This window comes from Musa acuminata, chromosome BXJ3-1, assembly GCF_036884655.1.
Source record: "Musa acuminata AAA Group cultivar baxijiao chromosome BXJ3-1, Cavendish_Baxijiao_AAA, whole genome shotgun sequence".
Lineage (NCBI taxonomy): Eukaryota > Viridiplantae > Streptophyta > Magnoliopsida > Zingiberales > Musaceae > Musa > Musa acuminata.
In genome coordinates this window covers 4,118,353-4,138,129 of record NC_088349.1, presented here as the reverse complement: position 1 = coordinate 4,138,129, position 19,777 = coordinate 4,118,353, and the positions used below count along the sequence as shown (strand labels likewise).

The 19,777-nt window shown below is 41.1% G+C and overlaps 3 protein-coding genes across 3 annotated transcripts; 1 reads left to right on the top strand and 2 right to left on the bottom strand.

The window, feature by feature from the left end:
• Nucleotides 1–47: 47 nt before the first annotated feature.
• Nucleotides 48–3,822, top strand: LOC135628954 (receptor protein kinase-like protein ZAR1). The gene is made up of 2 exons (XM_065135981.1): nt 48–1,683; nt 2,996–3,822. Exons 1-2 carry the CDS (start codon nt 99–101, stop codon nt 3,676–3,678), a joined length of 2,268 nt encoding a protein of 755 aa, XP_064992053.1. The 5' UTR covers nt 48–98; the 3' UTR covers nt 3,679–3,822.
• A 2,118-nt stretch (nt 3,823–5,940) lies between these two features.
• LOC135628955 (uncharacterized) lies at nt 5,941–18,112 on the bottom strand. The gene is made up of 10 exons (XM_065135989.1): nt 17,936–18,112; nt 17,638–17,822; nt 16,768–16,876; nt 14,804–15,206; nt 11,509–11,578; nt 11,344–11,411; nt 9,244–9,359; nt 9,058–9,164; nt 8,381–8,520; nt 5,941–6,688 (listed from the first exon to the last, which is right to left on the bottom strand). Exons 1-10 carry the CDS (start codon nt 18,014–18,016, stop codon nt 6,420–6,422), a joined length of 1,548 nt encoding a protein of 515 aa, XP_064992061.1. The 5' UTR covers nt 18,017–18,112; the 3' UTR covers nt 5,941–6,419.
• A 458-nt stretch (nt 18,113–18,570) lies between these two features.
• LOC135628835 (calmodulin-like protein 3) lies at nt 18,571–19,510 on the bottom strand. Its single transcript, XM_065135764.1, has one exon. The coding sequence runs from the start codon at nt 19,235–19,237 to the stop codon at nt 18,785–18,787; it is 453 nt and encodes a 150-aa protein (XP_064991836.1). The 5' UTR covers nt 19,238–19,510; the 3' UTR covers nt 18,571–18,784.
• Between the last annotated feature and the right edge of the window lie 267 nt (nt 19,511–19,777).

The following is a 19,777-nucleotide window of genomic DNA, read 5'->3' as shown; positions in this document are numbered from 1 at the left end:
ATGCATACGCATTAACGCGCGCACTCCCTCCACCTCCCGCTCCTCACTCTTAAATACTCGACCACCTGAAACCAAACTGCTTCCACCACCACTACTGCATGATGATGAGGAGGAAGTTGCATCTGTCGATCATCTTCTTCTTATGTATAGTTTACGCGATTGCCCTGGCGAGGAGATGCGGCGCGTTGTCGCCGGATGGGCTGTCGCTCCTCGCCTTCAAGGCGGCGGTGTCGGAGGACCCGTCGTCGTCGCTCGCTGGGTGGAGCGAAGGCGATGAGGACCCGTGCCGGTGGCCGGGCGTGTCGTGCGCCAACATTACCGGCTTCGCATACCCGCGCGTGGTCGGCATCGCCGTCTCGGGCAAGAATCTGTCTGGTTACATCCCGTCGGAGCTGGGCACGCTGTTATTCCTCCGCCGGCTTAACCTCCATAGCAACCGCCTCTCCGGGCCCATCCCCGCACAGCTCTTCAACGCCTCCTCCCTCCACTCTCTCTTCCTCTACGACAACCTCCTCTCCGGCCCTTTCCCCGCCGCCGTTTGCGACCTGCCCCGCCTTCAGAACCTCGACTTCTCCCGGAACGCCCTCTCCGGTCCCCTACCCCCGGCGATTCGCGGCTGCCGCCAGCTCCAGCGACTTCTCCTCGCCGGGAACAGTCTCTCTGGCGAGATCCCCGCCGGGATCTGGGCTGAGATGGTGGGGCTCGTCCAGCTCGACCTCTCCTCCAATGAGTTCGAGGGGCCCATCCCGCCGGACCTCGGCGAACTCGACTCCCTCGGCGGCACCCTAAATCTCTCCCACAACCGCTTCTCCGGCGCGATCCCCAGCACGCTCGGCAACCTGCCGTCGACGGTGAGCCTCGACCTGCGCTACAATAACCTCTCCGGGGAGATTCCCGGGGCAGGGTCGCTGGCGAACCAGGGCCCGACGGCCTTCCTTAACAACCCGGGGCTGTGCGGGTTCCCGCTACTGATCCCCTGCGAGGCGCGGACGGAGCCGGCGGCGGAGGCGCCGGGAGGGAGGCGGGGGGCCGCGGCGGCCGCGTCGGCGTCGGCTGGCGGGGCCGGGGCAGAGGCGGCGGCGGGCGAGGCGACGGGGGGGATGAGGGCGGGGCTGATAGTGCTGATCTCGGTAGCGGACGCGGCTGGTGTGGCGCTGATGGGGCTGGTCGTTGTGTGCGCGTACTGGAAAGTGAAGGATCAAGAGAAAGGGTGCGCGAAGCTGGGAGGCGAAGCGGGACGACCCGGCCGGCGGTGGGGTTGCACGTGGTGCGGGGCGGCGGGAGAGGACAAGGGGGAGCAAGGGTTGCCATCGTCGGAGGACGAGGAGGAGGGTGTCGCCGGGGGCGGCGGTGGTGCGGAGGGGGAACTGGTGGCGATGGACAAGGGGTTCAAGGTGGAGCTGGAGGAGCTGCTGCGCGCGTCAGCGTACGTGCTGGGGAAGGGCGGGAAGGGGATCGTGTACAAAGTGGTGGTTGGTGACGGCGCCGCGGTAGCGGTGAGGCGGCTGGGGGAAGGCGGCGGCGCCGGAGGCAGGTACAAGGAGTTCGCGGCAGAGGTGAGGGCGATGGGGCGGGTACGCCACCCCAACCTGGTCAGGCTCCGGGCCTACTACTGGGCGCCCGACGAGAAGCTTCTCATCACCGACTTCATCTCCAATGGCAATCTCACCGCTGCACTCCGAGGTCAGCTCTCTCTCCCATTCTTCTTCTTCCGCACATCATTAATCAACTAGTTAATTAATTAATCTTAAACGAACAACTAAGACGTCAACATTATTCATTCCCATCTCATCCTCCGAATTAGAACCCAAACCCAACGATTTGACCAACATTAAGCTAAAAGCCGACACCAGGCACAGCAGTGTTCTGTTCGGGGAATCTTCCAAGTGAAGACCGGAGAGACTGCATTCGTCCTCGTCTCCTGCCGCCTTTGTCGTCAGGGCGCAGGCGACTTCAGTTGGGTTGGGGTGCGGCGCGGTGGATCACCGCTCAATTAATTATTCCCGAGTACTATATTCCCCCATTCATCAAATATATTATAAGCATTGTTACATATACAATCCTTCCCAAATTAATGATTTCCTTATTTACCGTTTTAAATTGAAGTTCCACATGTGCACATATATCCTGCAAAAAGCTAAAATCCATGGTATCAAATTAAAAGTAGTATATATAGAACTCATCTGGTACTTAAATCTTATTTTTAATATATGTTGAAAAGAAAGATATGTAGAATCCAATATATTTTAAGTCATCTACAATCATGCACACGAGGAGCATTACCTCTTTCTTTTTGTTCTTAATTCGGGATTCAAATGTTGAAAATGAATGATCTAAACATTAGCCGAAGATACCTTTAAAAAATCAAATTGTTTACCTAATTCTCACCGAAGGCTTTTTTTTCTTCTTTTATATTTTTTATAATTTTTTATTATATTAAATTAAATTTATCAACTATACTTATAGTGTTTTATGCATCAGGATATTTCTACATAAATAATTAGGGCAAGGCAAAAGGTGTAGAAAAAGAGCCTTAAGTTGGGAAAAAAAAGATATACACAAATAATTGTACATCATTAATTGCTTTCTCATCAAGTATAATTATGGGTGACACTCATAATGGGATAGACTAGCCAGAGGAAAGGGGAGTAGTACACAAGTTAATGTGCGACCTAAAAGGCGACGACTTCCGTGTCCTCGAGGCAATCTCCGTTTTACTGTGGTTAGTCAAACAGCTCTGTACCGTCAAATACACTCTCCACTCGCATCTTTTGCACCGTTTGGACGCCCACTTTGATTGAGACATTAAAGTCTAAAGACGTTTAATCTCATTTTAAATAATATCATAAGTAATCCAAAAAAATTATTTTCCTGCTTATGTGAAGCTCGTGAAACCTTTTCTATATTGTAGATTAATTTGGGAAGTAATTCCACTTTTAATTTATAAATGTGAAAATTGTGGTAAATTAAGAAGACGTTAAATAATGTTGGTCAGGGCGGTCGGGGCATCCGAGCCTGTCGTGGCCGGTGCGAATGCGGATCGCGCGGGGAGCTGCCCGCGGCCTCGCCTACCTTCACGACTGCAGCCCCCGAAAGCTCGTCCACGGCGACCTCAAGCCCTCCAACATCCTCCTCGACGCCGACTTCAACCCCCGCATCTCCGACTTCGGCCTCCTCCGCCTCCTCTCCCTCGCCTCCTCTCCCTCCTCCTCCTCCGACGCCGCCGCCCCTTCCTCATCCACCACCGGTCTCATCGGCGCCGCACTACCCCAATCCGCTAAGTCCACCCACCTCGACCTCCCCAGCCCCTACCGCGCTCCCGAGGCGCGCGCCGCCGCCGCGTCCGCCGCGGCCCTCCCCACGCAGAAGTCCGACGTGTACTCCTTCGGCGTCGTGCTGCTGGAGATGCTGACCGGGAAGCCACCGGAGATGTCGTCACCGTCGCCGTCGTCGTCGTCCGGGGAGCAGGTGCCCGGTCTCGTAAGGTGGGTGAGGAAGGGGTTCGAGGAGGCGAGACCGCTCTCCGATCTGGCGGACCCGGTGCTGCTCCGCGACGTGCACGCGAAGAAGGAGCTGGCGGCGGCGTTCCACGTGGCTCTCGCGTGCACCGACGTCGATCCGTTGGCCAGGCCGAGGATGAAGATGGTATCGGAAAAGCTCGACAGGATCGTCTCGTGAAGAGGGTGAGAGAGTGAGAGGAGAGAGACAACACTGGTACGGCCAAATCCCGCTCTGAGTTGGAATGCTTTTATGGGGAGCAAAGAACGTTGTAATGTAACGTTGTGTGATAATAATAGGATTACAAAGGGCAAGCTGAAGATATGAAGTGTTTGCTAAAAAGATAGATAGTTAAATATGCCTTCTTTCAAACATTGCGTCTTTAAGTTGGGAGTGAAACGATTATATATATGATTTTCTTGAAAAAAATCGTTTTTGGAATTTTCTCGGAATATGCTTTTAGTTTTTAGTTTTGCCATTTGAGGATCTTTATTCGCTTTCATCCCATTATAGTTATCATAGCCACATATGCTCCATGATGATAGTGCGATCGAAATGATAAGGAATGTGATAATGAGGTGCGTAGGTAGTCATGATGGAACGAAAGCATAGAGCCTTACATAGGGAAAAGAGGTGATAGGGTCAAAGAAGATAGATGGAATTGGAATGACGAAACCGATAGGGTGTAGGTGACCACGACAAAACGGAGGCGACGAGACCTCGTGAAGGAAAAGGAGGCGGTAGAGGGACAAAAATAATGAAACGAAGGTGGTCAGGATGAGTAGAAAGCGATGATCGACGATGCCATCCAAATGAGAAGATTACGATGACGAGGGATATACAAGCCATGATTTCAAACATTAAAGGTGTTTTAGAAAAATCGAAAGATTTCTAAACATTAAAGAGCTATATTTTTTTCTCAGAGCTATAGAAAAATCCCACTAACCATAACTATTTTAATATATTTCAAAACCAAGCATGAAATTTCTAATTTTTCTCACTTTATATCAAATTTAGATCAAAATATCATAGAAATCTTTATAATATCTGAATGATAATAAAAAATATGATATTATCCATTTGCAACGTTTTAAGTTCAGTATCAAAAGCATTATAACTATAAATACTTTACATGTCTATTTGAAAAAAATTATAAATTATATTACAACAAATAGCGTACATGATTATCACAAATGCACATCAAACAAAATTTCTGTTACACCAAAACGTCTCAACGGAGACACATTACAACTCCATTCGAAACTACTGTAATATAAAAGAAAGTTTGTATCATACAAGGATAGTTTGTTATCTTTACATACGAAACATAGAAACGATGGTTTAGGGAGCTAATTATATATTATATGTAGTTAGCTATCTTTAGTATTTAGTATTCCATTCATGTACTTTACAAAGTTACACTGATGAAACATCTAGGCCCATTTATCCTAGTATTGTCGGTTTTATCAATATAAATATGAAAATAAATAGTAAAAAGATAATTTAAATATTTTTAATTGATAGTGGCGGACGACGTCGGTAGTGGTGGACAACGGTGCCGCTAGGGGCCGCGAGTGGTTGTTTTGGATGAGAAGCGAGGATTGCTCTATATCTGTATCGATACTAACACAAATGCAAAGTGATGAAAGAGTCATTCGATAACTATACGTTGATATTGACGCAGATATAGAATAGCCCTCACCTCTCGCCAATGCTCTCTTCATTTATAATAGTCACCCACAACTCCTAACAACGTTTTTATCTATCACCACTAACTGAAATATTAAATTATTTTTTTATCATTTATTTTTTATTTTTGTTAATAAAATTCATGATATTAAAATAAATGAACTTAGATATTTCACTTTCATTACTATAAAGATATCAATGTAACTTTTTAAAGTATAAAAATTAAGATACTAAAAGTAACTAATTACGAAAAATAATATATACTTATCCTAATTTTAGAGTGGTTGGCCGACAAGCTTATTCGAACCAAACAATGTGTGACGCATGTTATCTCTAGAAGTGGTAGGTAGGAGTAAAATATGTCATAAGAATATGGATATTGTCTTAATCTCCCAACATGTCACCCGAGACCTTATAGAAGACCAATGTCGAAGATAGTCCAACTCGGTCCCTCGGATGTCTAAATCAATCTCTAATCAATCATGTCAGTGATGTAGAAAAAACATAGGTGCCAAAGAGAGAGAAACAAAATGAGAAAACATGTTTAAACCCTAACTCAACTGGCCACTATGTGGTTACATATCGTAACTAACATTCTAGAAATGACGACCTTCCACTGCTAAGTGAAGGTCTCGATATGTTGGTCTCTGAGAAGGTTCATTTTATCCTCTACCAACTGTCACCTAGGAAATCACCCAATATACTACACGAACATCAAGTGATGCACATCTGCAATACCATAGCCAACAAATATGAAAGGACCAAAACAATTTGTTAAAACTGCATTTCGTCTACACACACAAATTTACAACTTCTACGAAGAAATGAAAACATGTTCACTGGTCGAAACAAAATAACAAGATTCCGCAGCACCCAAATCAAAAGAAAGCAGGCCAAGGGCAGTCAACAAATGGTTTAAGAACAACACCCTGACCATGAGATTAACATATTTAAATATGACCACATCTACAAAATTGTAAACAAAACATCACTAACAAAACTAATTATTCAGTGGAGACAACTCAACTCGATGTCCAATCTGGCTGGCAAATCTCACCCATTTTTGAAGTTGTCGTGCCTAATCAGTATATCCATAGTCTTTTGATGTGTCATCCCTTGGCATATATCCTTGATCAGTATCCCATAAATAGCATATCATAAAATAGCACCATGTGAATGCTTTACTCGTGCAGAATATGCACAATAGACCAACTGCTACCATATTAAGCATGTCATACAGCAGCACCGGGTGATTCTTTTGCTTGCATTTTCTCATCTGCATAACCTGATGCCCTGCCGGACCTGCCTATCACATAGGATTGAGGAGCCAGGTTTTCATATTGCCTGTTGAGACCCTGGTAGGAACGAGCTGCAAAAAATTCCGACCCAGATCTAGCAGCTCCTTTGAACATAATAGTATTAGGATGCTGGCTTTGCAAATTTAGTGCCTTCTCAGTGGTCTCTGCCAATGCAAGGGACCTTTCCTCATGTTCACCATTTTCTGTTAAAATGATCAGTTCTCAATTATCAAATTAACTATGAAACATAAGTTCAGTAGCACTAGCGTTTGACCAAAAAGTATCAAAAAGATACCATAAAAGATTGCATCAATAGAAAATTGGCATGAATTACAGACCAAATGTGAATTCAATTTCCCAGTGGAAATGCTGAACAATCTCACTGTTTAAAAAGAGCCATTAAAACAAGAAATATTAAAAGATTGTCAGCATCAAAAGAAGCCATATAATTAGATGTCAGCTAAAAGTCAATGTTTCAAGATGTACTATGGCAGAAGGATTGGATACTTGCGCAGGAGGATTGCATAGTTATCTCAAGTAATCTTCTAATCATCAATGATTAGCTCTCCCCTCCGCTGGCATTATTCTGATTATAAACTAACTGGAGAGCTATACTTAAGAAGGAATGTTACAGAAGTATGCTAAGAAATGACAGGAATGCTACAGAGTTATACTATATCTAGGTCTCTTTAGCATGTCCATACCTCCTTAAGAAATTACACTTGAATGTAGATCGAAAATGCATCTTCCAGTTCACATATATGGCCACATCGGAAAAGGTCATGCAGATCAACTGATAGGAAGAAATTGAATAACTGCTACGACTTGCTGCTTACTGGTGAAGGCATGACCAACTTAGCTCCCTTATATATGGGACATCTCTCTCAGCTCTCAGCTCCCTTATCAAATTGGGCATCTCTTTCAGTTGTCACAGGATCATATGATTGAAAAACTTGATTTAGTATCAAACTCATATCAATTTCCTAACATTGATCCCAGCAATACCTGCAAAATTTACGTTCGGATGTGCCCACATGACATTAGAAGAAAGCTGGTCGCACTTAATGATGAGATCATCGACCATTTAGCTCATCAAAATTCCACTGCATGTGGAATCCTTTGCTTTCTAAGTACAATAAACTTCTTGATCTTGTTAATTTTGAGCAATATTTTCCTTCATCAGAGACAGCACTATACAATAATGATCCCACACATTTACATGAATAATCAGAGAATCAGAATTTAATATTCACCTAAGGCTATAAACCATGGGTTTTTAATAACTTTAAGATACAACTTCTGAAATGTTAGATGCCAACCTAGTAGCAATGGGACACTTCAATTTGCCAGATGCAGTGTGCCTAGCACTTAACAGAAAATTTATAACTTTTATCTCAATATATTGATGACATATTGTCTGCTAATAATGACAAGGAACTTGTCAAATGCAATCAAGGAATAATCATCCTTAATTTTAGAATGGATGCATGAGAAGCTGCATATATTCTTGAAGTAAAAATCTATAGGGATCATTTTAGATAAATTTCCAATAGTTCCCATTAACTCTCCAATCTCGGAGGTGTGGCATTTGGTTCCAGAAGATGATGCATCTTATGTCTCATGATTTTGCAAGTGGCCCATGGCAGCAAGTGATTCGTTTTCACATACTAAATATCAAGTTCATTCACAAACTCCTAACAACGGTGTATTTATCCATCCAACCATCAATAGTAAAGATCAACCATAGTTTGATAAATCACAAGGCTGACTGTAGCCTGTTTGTTATCATAAATTACTAAATAAAACTCAGTGCACAAGGAGGAAATTTACTCTACAAGGAAACAGATGATGAACAAATAAAGAGAAAGTATCATGTTAAAACACATTGAAAATACCTTCAGGCTGAATATCTTCCATATAACCACCTTTGATAAAGGAAAACCGAGCTTCTTCGGTGCCACTGACAGCTTCTGGTCCACTAGAAACCATCAGATCGTGGAAATTTAAAACGTATTCTCCTGTCCACTGTCTTCCCCTAAAAGTTGGAAAAAGTCATTCAGAAACCTTTTCTTCTGATCAGATGTCCAGGAAAAGAAGAATGGTACACCAATCTAACAAAATAATTCAGTGGCCAAATTGCATATTTGTGGAGCAAGGATGCAGGGATAGACAACCAACCATGAATACATGTTCACAGCTGTCAATGACACTGCCAGTGCATTCATACAAAAAATTAGGAACAGGGTTTGCATCACAGGCATCAGTCCATAATGAAAAGTTAGAAAAGTTAAAAGTTCAGACATTAGAAAACCCAGTATGATGACATAGTTGTTTGGTGAAAATATGCAAATCACTTTGAGGTCTAAGTTGGCTACCTAAACACCATGGTATCAAAATAAATTTGGGTAAAAAACCATGAAATTTTACTCTCTGAGAGAAAGAGTTAACCATATTTAATCATCTTAAAATATAAAATCAATTTAAAGATAATAACAAAAATGAATAAACACATTTCTTTATCAACAAAAGGTAGTGAGTGTATGGCAGTTTGTGACAGTGCATGTCAACTTACCTGCCAAAAGCTAATGCAGCTTCAAAAGGAGTGATGATTGGAGCTAAAAATTCTTTGCTGTCCAGCAATGCGGTTTGGGCACAAGAGACATAGACAAAAACATCACACTGGCCCAGGATACATGATCAGATAATTCAACCTAAACAATTTAACAGAAGAAACTTACAGTTTGTGAGTAATTACTACCTCGGGAAAGTTTGCGAGTTTGGCAGAGTTTGGTCTTCCCATTACTAGTGTATAGGACTTCTTTCCAGCCCCCTTAATCAGTTCTTTCATTTGTTGGATGATACTAAGATAACCAGCTGTATGGAGCAGACAAAATTGACCATATGCTTTTAACAAGAATTAGCTTGGCAAATTAGAAACCAGAAACAGAAAAAGACTGAATATAAAGCTTCAAGGATTTCAGAACTCAAAGCCAAAGAGAAACTGAAGTGTTTGCATTACTCTCCAGACCCGGTATAGCATGGGTGTGTATCTGATGGTCTGACCAGCGGTCAGGAAGCAAAACAAGCCCAATCAGGTCCAAGACCAATACAGGGATTACCATCCAATAACCCACCCTGTAAATGGAGCTTACCAAGCAGAAGGAAAATAATTGGGTGCTTGCCTAGGTGCCCGAGCAAAGCGAGGCCCAAGTGCCTAGTAATAGGTCCAAGCAGGCACCATCAACTGGGGACAACCTAGGTGTCGGCGGTTCAGGCACAATCCTGAACCAAATCCAGTTGACTAGAACCTGAAACAAACCAAATTCGCCATGATCCGCTGATTCTGGTTCAATGGAACCATGTCAGCATGAGCCCAATACCTTCCCCCCGCACCATATCAGCGTGAGCCCAATTCCTTCCCCCCTCCCCCACTCTCCTCACGCACATGCACGAAACTCTATTTCTTTCCTTCGGAAAACCTAATCAGCGACAACGTCTTCTTTTCCAACAGCAAACAGCAGCAGCATCTTCCCCTCGAACGGCGAATGACATAGTCAACCTATAGTGAGAGGCTTCTATGCATTGAGTGGATCTCCGATGGGCTCTTCTTCTTGCAGTAACTCTCTCTCCTTCCCCTCCCCCTCATGTTGAGCCTCCCCGAACCCCGACAGCCTCCTACTCTCTCCTCCTACCCTTCTGCATTGAGCATCCCCAGACCCCGATATAGCCCGCTTCTCCCTCATCCTACTCTTCCGCATCAAGCCTCCTTGAACCCTGACAGCCCCCTCTCCTTCCTCCCCTACCTCCTCCCCAATAACTCCCTTCTCTCCTCCCTCCTTCCTCCTCCTGTCCTAGCTGATAGTTGACCCACCCTCCTCCGATAGCTCCCGCTCCCATCAATGATAGCTCCCTACTCCCTTCCAATTGATTTCCCCATCTCAATCCTCCTCAATAGCTCCCTGCTCCCCTACCAATTGGCAGCAACTCCCAATAACTCCTCAGGGATACAAATCAACTGAACAGCAAGATGATAACAAGATTGAGATTGTTGAGGATAATGAATGATCATTGATATTAATCTTGTTTTATTTTATCATTTTTATTATTATATTTGGACAATGTAATACTATGGTAGTTTGAATTAATGTAATTTGATGTTTTATTTTAAATTTACTGATCATATTTCTCAATAATTACATATTTCTTTAAAAAATTTCAATAGTAGCAAGTGCATGGCATCATTTAGACTTCGGGCAAGCACCTAGCACCTCAGGCATTTTGACACCTTATTGCCTTTTAACGCCTAGCACCTTTGACTATACTGCCAAGTGATAAGCCCACCCGACTAGTCGTATCTCAAGCGAAAGAGACCAATTGAGGTCTCTTTGGCTGGTTCATATCAAACCAATCCTCTCTCTTTCTCCTCTACTCTCCTTCTCATGCGCCCTCTCTCTCACTGTGATTCCCTTTTAATCTCCCTCAAAACTCTCCTAAATCACTCCAGAACATCTAAAATAGAACTACTTGCTCAAGAAGAAGATATTTTATTTTAATTCTCTTCAAATTCAGGTAAGTTTGAACCTAATCTCTAATCTAATTTCATGTAATTAGGTTAGGGTTTATGGTTTCTCTTATCACCCTAGCCTAGCTCTCTTCTACTAACTTGATTTACAAAAATCAAGCCTTGATTAATGTAAATTCACAAAGTAGTCATTGCAAATTATTTTTAGTTCAGCACATGACTAATAAGGTGCAACGTAAAGGACTAATTTATGCCAGAGATAGTGTAGAGATGCTGAACTTTAAATAAAATGCCAAAATGGTACATATATAAAATAAAAATCTGCTATGAACATACCACAACCTAAAGTGCCAACCAATATGCCAACAATGTTCGCATCCTTTGCTTTCTCCACAAGGTAATATCTACATGAATTTATGCATACATGGGCAGTTAATCCAGGTCAGTTGTCCATGAGACACATGATGTATTAAAAACATATGCCCGATGCACATTTAGTACCTACGCTTGAGAATTCTTCTCTGACAAGAGGTGTCCTCCAGCAAGCGTCTTTCATCAGCATCATACCTGACTGAATAAAATAAAAAACTCAGAACAGAAACAAATGTGCATTATTTAAAACTTCAATTTGCATTTCCAAATATCCTCAAGAAAAATGATATCATTACGTGATTTTCAATGTTATCAGCATCTTTATCATGCTAAAAAAAGTTAAATCATAACAAGAATAAGAGACTATTTAATGCATGCATTCACAACATGTCTAAAAGTTTGCTTGCTCTTCCATGTTAAATTCTCAAATTCAAGTAGTGAGAGAACTTTTGTTCCACCTTGACATTCTGAAGTGAGTCACACATATTTGTATCCTTGCAGCAAGATGATTACAGTGGTCCACTAGCATCAATTTACCACAGCATTGCAGTTCACTGATATGATAAATCATAGTGCATCAGTTAAAAGAGTTTACTTATCAAACTTGCAAAATAGCATCACTACTAGCTAAGTGGTCATGAAGAGTAAATTTTTGACACAACTATCAAATTGAGATTGCTATCGGCACTTGCAATGAACAAAGATATACAGCAGAAGGATGGATTTATCTATACTAGACAAGAAGTCATGCATGAAAATGGTCCAACTCCTTAAGTAAACTTCTGACACATCTCTACTGAAATCAAGACTACCAGTGGCACTTGCAACAAAGATAAATAGCGAGGATGGATAAGCTACCAAAGATACATAACAGAAGGATAACAATTAGCTTTCCTTTTTGTCATGTATACAAGCTTAATTGCCTTCACTTGAGGTTCTTAATGTAAAGAGTTCTAGACAAAACTTACAACAAAATTAATTGCACAAATAAAATATTCAATTAGTCCTGTTTTCAGTGAAGGCCAAACTCATGTAGCATAAGCTGTCCCTAATCTGTTAAATCAATTTTGTTTTCGTCAGTAGTGTAAAAGGCACCCCACAGAGTTGGGACATTATGGATTCAACCAAATTATGTACCTGGTTATGGACAGAAGTCAAGAAAGGCATGCTTAAGGAGCAACATCAAAGCATGATGGTGAAAACCAAATTTTGGACTGAAATTGCCGAATAATTGAGAATAGGAGTAACAATGAATGGTAAGATCAAGTGAATTTGATCCACTGAATTAACATTTTAACAAACAAAATAAAAGTAAGGGAGAAGCGCTATCACGTCATTGCTTAAGTTGTACACTGCTTACTAATATCACAAGTCTTGCAGACATACTGTATCTATCTACAGTTTCATCGTATCGAGGATCCTGATCAACCTGCCATGGACTCACATCAATCATTTTGGTAGAAGCAGGTACATCTTTTAGTTTTACATTAAATTTATTATGCATGTATATTAATTAAAACTCTTTCCCATATACATGTATTTTTTAGATATTGTTTTTTATCCTTATCCGATATATGTTTTAATTTGGTATTTTATTGTTTTCAAGATTGAAATCACTTTATTGTTATCAATTCTGAATGTATTTGCCAAGCTTAGGTGAGAAAGAAACCTAAGATTAGGTTTTTAAAGTTTTTTTGCAGATTTTCTTGCCTTTTTCATACACCACAGTACATCTCCACATATCATGTGTCTATGCCAGTACAAACAGGACCATACTGATCCAGGCCCAACCTTGTATGTGTTTGGTACCCTAAATTCAGTTCCTTGCAAAGAAACATTTATGCTAAATTACCACCAAGAATTTAAACTAAATTAGTCATTGTCTTGGCCTGTATTCTAATCTACCTGAAAATAAAAAATAAGACATCCTGACTTCAACTTATATCCAAGTTCAATTTTTCTGAAGTAGCTCAGATCTGTTGTAAATATTCTAGCTTGGTGATTTTTAAAAGTGCAGCTCAGTTCTGATTTGAAACAATCCACGAACTGCCTCATGTTTTTCTTTATATAAAGATATAGATTTACTAAGTTGTCCTTTTCCTATTTGTTATGGTCAGGAGTTTGAGGGAGAGGTTGGGAAGACCAATGCTGGGGTTTGGAAGAGGCCAGGGTATCACCCCTGCTTATGTGTCTTTTGAAGAAAAATTAGGGAATTCACAATAAATTGAACCAGCCCTCCCTCGTCCTGAAGCAATGAGTCCTAGTCCTGATTTAGATATCACCACTAACAATGATGATATGTGAATAATAAATTAGATGCCACCTCTTCCCTTCCTCATCCAAAAAGATAATAAAATAAAAGATACAAAGAAGACATATGCATAAGTCAAATGTCAATGTCAATTAGAGTTAACTGATACAGCTTGATCATGGCAAAATCAGCTGTAAGCAGTTGATCTGAATTGTTTTTCTCACATATTAATCAGTACATCCAATATCTACCACCAACCCTGCCATCATCAACACCATTCATTACTCTGTTAAGTCATCAGTCCCTTTCTATTTTTCTTCTTTCTTTCTCTTCTTGCTCTACTGCTACAGCAATTGACATGCTTTCATCCAGTTTTACATTAAGTGCAGCCCATGTTGCACCTCACACCAAGGCTCCAACAAATATTAGCAATTCAGTGTCCCTTCAGCTTTTTGGTACTGCCATTTCTGCTGGTCATCATCATATGGTATATCAAGTACTAAATATTAATGAGATCAGAACTCCAAAGTAACCCAAAGAGCAAGAATATATCATCTTGGCAACTAATATTTCCTTGAATGAAAGAGGGATATCTTGGCTATGGTAAAATTTTCACAATCACAATATTAAGCCTTTGAAGCATTATTTAGCCATCTGTTAATAACTATTGACAAGAAATGCAGCAAGCTCTTACAGCTCTTGTCCTAATGAGTAAATAGATAAAAGAATGACTTCCATTAAGTATGAAACACCGACAATTTAATTCAATGGCAAGTTTGATAGAAATTCTTTTACACTAAAACTTCAAGTGCTTGTAGGTAATTGACATGCAAATAATCCAATAATTGCACAAGACATAACCTCCATCTAAAAGTAACAATAATGTTACAGAAAAGTCAGTACTTGAACAGGGAAAAGAGTATTTTCAAATAACAACCATATCCTTTAAATAGCAACCAAATTGAGTATGAGTCTCAATCAACAGAATTATAATTGCAAATAAAATGAAATGGCACTAACTACTAAAAGGTCAATTATTGGCAACAATTGAAGTATCCAAACATCCTAAATTCAAGTTAAAATTCCTAGAATTTGAGCTTTAAACAGAAAAAGATCCATAATCTGACAATTAGTTAAAAGAAATATATCAAACATTTTCAGAATTTTACTTACTTATTTCACAGTTATTGAATGTAAGCACAACATTGGTAAATGCAGAATTCTCAGGTCCAATCCAGAATAATAAGTAGTCCTCTATCTTGTGATCTGATGGGATACTCCATGTCAGTCCTCCAAGTTCGAAGCAGGTACCATTTTCCATTCTTCGGCCATTACCAAACTTAAGGATCTTTTTCTCATCTCTGCCACTAGTGAATCCAGCATTAGTAATGGAACCATTTAGTGACCTAATTTGATCTTTCTCAGTTGTACAGTCCTGTGATGGGTTTATCACTGAACCAATGACATCTGAATATTTCACCATAGGGCCCCAGTTGGAGTGACTCAATACCAACGATTCAGCTACCACTGTTTTGAGATGCATCAATGCATGTGAATACTCCAGTCCATACAAGACCTACATATTAAATGTGGTGAATAAATAATTTAATAACAAACTTTAAAAGAGAAACAATATGCCATGTGAATACATTACATTCTACTTTTTAGTTTTGTACGCTGCAAGGTGATTTATTATGACGAGCATCTTATGACTAACTGATCATATAACTAAAGCCATAGAACCTTTTTTTATCATACTTATATGTCAACATGAAATCGCATGTACTCTAATGATTACATTATTTATAATGATGACAAGTCAGTTGCAAATGAGGATGGCCACATCATCTGTACAACATATTGGTATTTTAAAGCTAACCATTAACAGATAAATTGTTTGGTAAAGATTAACAAATTGTAGACCAGATTAGTCCCCATAAGGAGAGATGTCCAATGATTCCATGAAAGCCCAATTAATCCATGAAGGGCCAATGACACAAAAAGTAAAGGAACTTAAACAAGTAAAAAATTGTGTTGAAAGATGAATAGAGCATGAAATTAAAAGGCAACAAACAGATGGTTGATGTGGACAAAATTTTATTTCAAAAACAAAATATCATGGTTATGAAACATTTAGGAAACCATGCTCAGATTTATAAAAAGAAGTAGAATAGTAGAAACTAGGAAGTGAACAGCGTTACATAAGTCCCAAAGATGTACCTCACATATATTCTTGCAAAAATAAATGACATCACAAAAAGGAACTGAAACTTCAAATATAATGTATATCCCTTCTATAGCTAATATTATGGTACATACCACGATTGTCACATGCTTCTTTTCTAAATCTCAATCTTTAAGGGGTAAATACATAGTTATATACGCTCAGGACGTGGACAGGGGAAATTTTAAATGGCATACTTACATCATAACACAAGGCAAAACCAAAGGCAAGGAGGATTCATGACAACTGCAATACTAATAGTTATCACTTGTTTAGTTCGTGAAATTAAAGGATTCTTATATATTGGATTTTCAATCTAAGCTATAGAAACATGTTTATAATAACTTTCTTTACCTAGTTCACACCCCTAAAAAAACCAAAAAAAGAAAAAAGAAAAGAAATAATCGGTGACTCCAGCATGCCTATCAACAAGTAGTGTGATCAAAATGGGACATGCAATGTGTCAGCCAGCACAGTGTGCTGATGACAATGAGATCCTTATAAGATCTTATGATTTAGTTCAAGGTCTAATCCTTGATGGCGACAAAGCATTTGATTAACAAAAAGATGTAGGCAAATCATAAATCTACCAAAACACATTTTAATGTCTACACGATTGAGATTTGGAATCAGTGGCACTTCCATTAAAATCCGAATGTAGAGGACAAGGAACTCCCTGCATCACTATGTCTCTACAAGCATCCATTGAATTTATAACGAATATTTTAAGAAGCTTGAATAGGTTGCCATGCTATTCTGCCTCACATGTTTTAGCACTTGCATTTTCTCTTATTTAAGCAGCAGAAAAATCTTTCTTTAACCAATAGCCTTTTGCACATAACAGACAGATAGAATTTAATACAAAAAAAACATAGGTACCTATAATATATATGCATGTATAAGTGGCACATACCAGAATAGGTTTGTTGGTAGATGATAAGCAGTGACCTATTAGATCAGCGCAATCTTTTATGTCGATAGAAGCCTTCCCGAACACAAACATAGCAGGCAAAGTCGACGTTCTGAAAGTAAGCAATCAGGAATTACAGATAAAAAGGAACAATGATTTCAAAGCAGAAGCAATTTGTTTAAAAATCTATAAAATGGAAGACATTCAAAACCACCCAAGTAGGGAAAAAATGTGTCCTTTTACAAAATTAAGAAAACTGAGGAAAATTGAGACAATAGTACAGTAAAACTTTGATAAAATTTACAACTGGCAGATCAAAACCTGAACAGGTTACTGCATCACCAAAAAATTCTCGATTCAAGTGCAAAATTCCACCAAGAAAGAACATTAAAACCAATAATAACAGCACAAGGTTGGATGAGGTATCAATTTCAAGAGATATCATACACTGAACTGGTAAAGACCATTAAAAAAGGGACCTATAGATCCTACTCAAATCTGAAAAATAGCTCTAAATTCAAGACCATGATGTGCAACCCATAAAGAAGCAAGGTAGTGGAGCTGAAAACAGTCCAGAACGATGAAGTTATGATCTTTATGCTAAAATTAAAGCCTTAGAAGCTTAACCAAAACCGTCAGTTTCCAAAACTAACAGGCAGCGACCAGAAAATTTTCCCTAAACTGCAACATCGGGAATTATGCAAAGAAAAGTAGAATCATCGTCTGGATGATGGAGAAACCTAAGGCACAGGATGACGAACCGACATCTTTGATCACCGTCAAAGTGAGCCTTTTCATCAAAAGTACATACTTTTCCAAGTCCCCAGTCCCTAAAACCCAGAAACCTAAGTTAACATATCAAAGATAACTTACGGGCTCATGCAAGCGTGCCCATAGTGCACCACACACTCGGCATCCACATGCGAGGCCCCAATCTCATCCACGCAGCAGCTTCCATACGCCGCGTCCGCCATGACGAACAGCCGGACCCCCGCTCCGAGCTCGCTCCTCAGGGTCTTAGCCACCCGCGGCGAGTCCTTCAGCAGCTCGTCAGGAAACTGACGACAAAGATAACACTTCATAGATCATGCGGTAGAGCAAGATAAACCCTAGAATCGGAGGTTTCAGAAAGCCGAAGCTATTGGACCGAAACAAAGGACGGGACAAGGACCTGCAACGCGACTCTGGTGAAGTTTCCGGCGCGAAGGTAATCGACGGTGCGAGAAATTTCGTAGTTCAATTCGAAATCCATGGCGCAGAAGAAGAGGAGTCGGAAGCGCAGCAGCGGAGGAGGCGGTGAAAGAAATCGCGGCGATAGGGTCTATCGGAAAGCCACGTTTGGAGGGAGGGAGGAGCGATGGATTTGGGCCTCTTGTAAGCCCAATCAAATCTCTTCGTGTGAGTTCGATTTTTCTAGAAAATATATTTTCTTTTGGATCTTTTATTTTTTTTAAATAGGATCCTCTAATTTTTGAAATACTTAAATTACCTCTTAAAATTTTTCTCATCTTTATTATGCTTTGGTCTGTTATAATATTTTGACTATCAAAATAAAAATACTAAAAAGTCAATTTGAAAATATTATAAATGATTTAAATAGATCTATAACCTCAATTAAACTAATTATAAGTCTAAAGATATGATATTATAATAATTTATTAGTAATAATAACCAAAGAGATATGATATGAAATCATTTATAGTTTATAGAGCAATCCAATGGTTTCTTCCTGTCCAAGTAGAAGTCTTGTTGTCAACTTATTATCTATCCTTCAGTAGTAATATGGCATAAAGAGCAGAGTAGATGTGCAATCGAAGACTGAAAATGCCATCTCATAGCTAAACAAAAGGATTAACATTAATGAACTGATCAAAAGAAAAGCTCAATAAAGTGACATAATCTGTGGATCAAGCAAACCATGCTTTAATTATGTAGGTTGGGTTATCGTCTTATGAAGGATTCCTCCCTCAGCGGTATCTACAACCATGTTGTCTCCTCCACTGCAGCGATGCATGGCTAGCTAGGTCAAGGCCGCAAACCCTCCGCCCTTCATCATCTGCTTGAACTCCTTGAAGTTGACCTTGCCGTCGCCATCGACGTCAACCTTGCTTATCATCCTCCGGCAGTCCTCCACGGTGCGGCCTTGCTTGAGGCCGAGTGAGCCGAGAACCGTCCGAAGCTCCTCCACGGTGATGAAGCCGTCACCGTTCTGGTCGAACACGTTGAAGGCCTCCAACATGTCCTCATCCTCGTCCCGCTCGTCCATGATGGCCTGGTAGAGCGTGCCGAACTCCTCCATGTCCACGCACCCGTCCCCGTTCACGTCGATCTTCTCGATCATGGACGCCAGCTCCTCCTCGGGGATGTGGATCCCCAGGTTCTTGAGCGAGTCCTGCAGCTCCGTCTTGGTGATGCTGCCGTCGCCGTTGCGGTCGAACATCTGGAACACCCGCTTCAGCTCCGACGGGTCCATCCAGGCGCCGCCGCCGACGACGCCGGCAGCCCCAAAGGTTCTCCCTTGCGGCTAGGAGAGGAGGAGGAGGAGTCGGAAGCTTGGCGAGAGATGAAGGCAAGAGGAGGGAGGTGAGCTTGCTGGGGTCAGGAAATAGAGACGTAGGATGCTATGGAGGTGGTGGCCAACGAGGGCTCTTCTTACGATAACAGCTGGCCAGAGTTTTTTCCATTGCCCAACTTATTCGAGTGGTGCGGAGGAAACGAAGGTGGCGACGGTTGTGGATGGGCGGAAGAAGCCAGCCGTGGCTAATTTAAACGCTTCTCTCTCTCTCTCTCTCTCTCTCTCTCTCTCTCTCTCTCTCTCTTTCATAATGGCTTTGTTTATTCGGTCAACAGGGATGAGGGAGGGAGTTGGCGGGGGATAATAGGAGGGTGGAGAGTTGAACGGGAATGAGCTGTGAAAGTGGGTGGTGGCCAAGCAACGAGGCTGTGCTGCTATTGATAGGAAATTTGTTGTTCTTTTTCTGCTAAAAGAACAACATTCTCTTCATCTTCTTCG